This window comes from Pyrgilauda ruficollis, unplaced genomic scaffold (assembly GCF_017590135.1).
Source record: "Pyrgilauda ruficollis isolate IOZ18807 unplaced genomic scaffold, ASM1759013v1 scaffold712, whole genome shotgun sequence".
Classification (NCBI taxonomy): Eukaryota; Metazoa; Chordata; class Aves; order Passeriformes; family Passeridae; genus Pyrgilauda; species Pyrgilauda ruficollis.
The window spans coordinates 1,749-4,593 of record NW_024528956.1 but is presented as its reverse complement, the minus strand read 5'-3'; the positions used below and the strand labels follow the sequence as shown (position 1 = coordinate 4,593).

Below are 2,845 nucleotides of genomic sequence, written 5' to 3'. Positions count from 1 at the left end.
CGGCTGGGCCTGTTGGGGCCCGTCCGGGACCGTCAGCGGCGTCGGCGCCACGGGCAGAACCGGTTCCCCACGCCCTGCCCGCCCCACGCCCTGCCCGCGGCTCGCCCCGCGCCCCGCGGCGGCGCGGCCGGGGGGCTGATGGGCACCTCCCCCCCACCCCCCAAAACTACCAGGGCTGAAAGGGGGAGCCCCCACCCCCGGGCCGGGGGGCTCCAACGGCCCCACCTTCACCTACACGTTCCGCGGCGACCCGCACGCCATGTTCGCCGAGTTCTTCGACGGGCGCAACCCCTTCGACACCTTCTTCGTGCAGCGCAACGGCGACGATGAGGACGGCGACGAGGCCTTCAACACCTTCCATGTGGGGGGCTTCGGCAGCGTCAGCTTCCCGCGGGGCCGGGGGGGCGATGGCCGCAAGCAGGACCCCCCGGTGCTGTACGACCTGCGCGTGTCGCTGGAGGAGATCTACAGCGGCTGCACCAAGAAGATGAAGATCTCCCACAAACGCCTGGGCCCCGACGGGAAGACGGTGAGGAACGAGGACAAGATCCTGACCATCGAGGTGAAGCGAGGCTGGAAGGAGGGCACCAAGATCACCTTCCCCAAGGAGGGCGACCAGACCCCCAACAACATCCCGGCCGACGTGGTGTTCGTGCTCAAGGACAAGCCGCACGACGTGTTCCGCCGCGACGGCTCCGACATCGTCTACCCGGCCAAGATCAGCCTGCGCCAGGTGGGCGGGGGCGGCGCGGTGGCCTGGGAGGACACTGGGCTGGGTGATTTTATTATTAATCTTTTAAATGCATTAGATATGGGAAAAAAATTACAGTTCTTGTTTTGGTTCCACAGTTTTATTCAGATCACAGTGTAAAAGAAATTGTGACAAACTTCTTTCCTGTTTGGTGGGTGAATGAATGAAGGAGTGTAGTGGGGTTTTGCTCTTTTCCCCCCTTCAAATACCAGAGCAAGAATTCTCTTTATAAGAGACTGCATTGAGAGCCATAAGGGAAAATAAATTTTCTTTCTATGCTGTTTGTGAGTAACACAGAAAACTGGTGGAACTAACAGTTCAGAATTATATAAGTGAGGAGGAATGATAGGAGAATAATGAGGAGTGAGTTCAGCACTGACTTGGGACTTGAAGCAAATGATTCAATATCCCTTGTGAGAAGAGGTGATCCTACAGTGCTGGTGTGACAGGAAACATGGAAGCAGATTCTCCACATGTCTCCCGGGGGTGCCTCAAATGGTCTGCAAAACTCGCTGTTTTGAAACGAGTTTTGCTTTGTTTGGCCAGCACCAGGTGCAGAAGAAGGCTGCAGTAGGCCCTGCCTTTGCCTTGATTCCGTGTTGGTGGAGTTGGCTGTGGTGTTGAAGGTGGCTGTAATTTATAAAATGGTGTAATATCATCATGGCCATCGAAAACAACACAAGTCGTGTCAGATCTGAGTGGGACTGCCAGCATTTCTTCAGTGTTTGTTCCCACAGAGGAATCCTCAGATCCTTGTTCCCTGTGGTTCCTGTGGCTGTGGGAAGTGAGGAGTGCAAAGAAGCTTGTTGCAGCCTGACACTTCCACGCTGTGTTACACGGAGCCCAGACCTCCCCCACAGGGGTCCTTTCAAGTGTGCTTCAGACTGACAGGCAATCTTCTGTCTGTGTGGTTGGTTGGTTTATTTAATAGAACAAAAAGAAAGCTGAAAGCAGAACAAAAAAAAGCTTAGTGTCAGACTCTCATAATTCTGTCATACCATGGCTGTAAGGGGTGGGTGGGTGGCAGTGGGGACATTGGGACTGGGTCGGTGGCAGCGGGGATGTCAGGTAGGGATGTTGAAGATGGGTTGGTCTTGGTGGGGACATCAAGAGGCTGGGTGGGCTTGGTGGGGACATTGGACATGGGGTGGTCCTGGTGGGGACATCAGGGGTTGGTGTTGGTGGGGACATCAGAGGACAGCTGGGTGGGCTTGGAGGGGACATTGGAGATGCCCCCCTTGGTGGGGACAACAGGGGCTGGTCTTTGTGGGGACAGCAGGGGTAGGTTGGTCTTGGTGGGGATGTTGGAGATGGGGTGGGCTTGGTGGGGACATTGGAGGTAGGTGGCAGTGGGGACATTGGAGATGGGGTGGGCTTGGGGGGATGTCAGATGGGGACATCAGACAGGGACACTGAGCTGGGTTGGTCTTGGTGGGGACATCAAGGGTGACGGGTGGCAGTGGGGACATTGGGGGTGGGTGGCGGTGAGGACATTGGGGTGGGTGGCAGTGGGGACATTGGGGGTAGGCTGGTCTTGGTGTGGACATCAGGGCTGGTCTTGGTGGGGACATCAGGGCTGGTCTGGGCAGTGTTGGGGACATCAGAGTCAGGTGGGGACACTGAGGAGGTTGACCTTGGTGGTGGTGGTGGGGACATCAGGGCTGGGTTGGTGGCTGTGGGGACATCGGGGGTGGCTTGGTGGCCATGGGGACATCAGGGCTGGTCTGGGTGGTGTTGGGGACATCAGGGTTGGGTTGGTGGCACTGGGGGGACATCAACATCAGGACAGGGCTGCTCCTGGAGGGACACTGGGGCCGGTCTGGGGTTGGTGGCGGTGGTGGCAGTGGTGGCAGTGGGGGCAGTGGTGGCGGTGGTGGCAGTGGTGGCAGTGGTGGCAGTGGTGGCAGTGGTGGCGGTGGTGGCGGTGGTGGCAGTGGTCAGCCTCGGTGGGGACAGCGGGGCCGTTGGTCTGGATGGGGACATTGTGGGTGGGCTGGTCTTGGTGGGGACACCAGGGGGGACGTCACAGGTGGGTCAGCTTGGGTGGGGGGACACAGTGGAGGGGTCACTCTGGGGGGGGCCAGGACACGATGG

The 2,845-nt window shown here is 58.7% G+C and overlaps 1 protein-coding gene across 1 annotated transcript in view; it reads left to right on the top strand.

Moving 5' to 3' along the window:
* The first annotated feature begins 157 nt into the window (after positions 1-157).
* The window catches only part of DNAJB1 (DnaJ heat shock protein family (Hsp40) member B1), a 4,430-nt gene continuing 1,742 nt past the window's right edge, over positions 158-2,845 (top strand). The window contains exon 1 of the mRNA XM_041485613.1: positions 158-733. Within this exon, the coding sequence (XP_041341547.1) occupies positions 260-733 (474 nt within the window). The 5' untranslated portion in view covers positions 158-259. The remainder of the gene's footprint in view (positions 734-2,845) is intronic.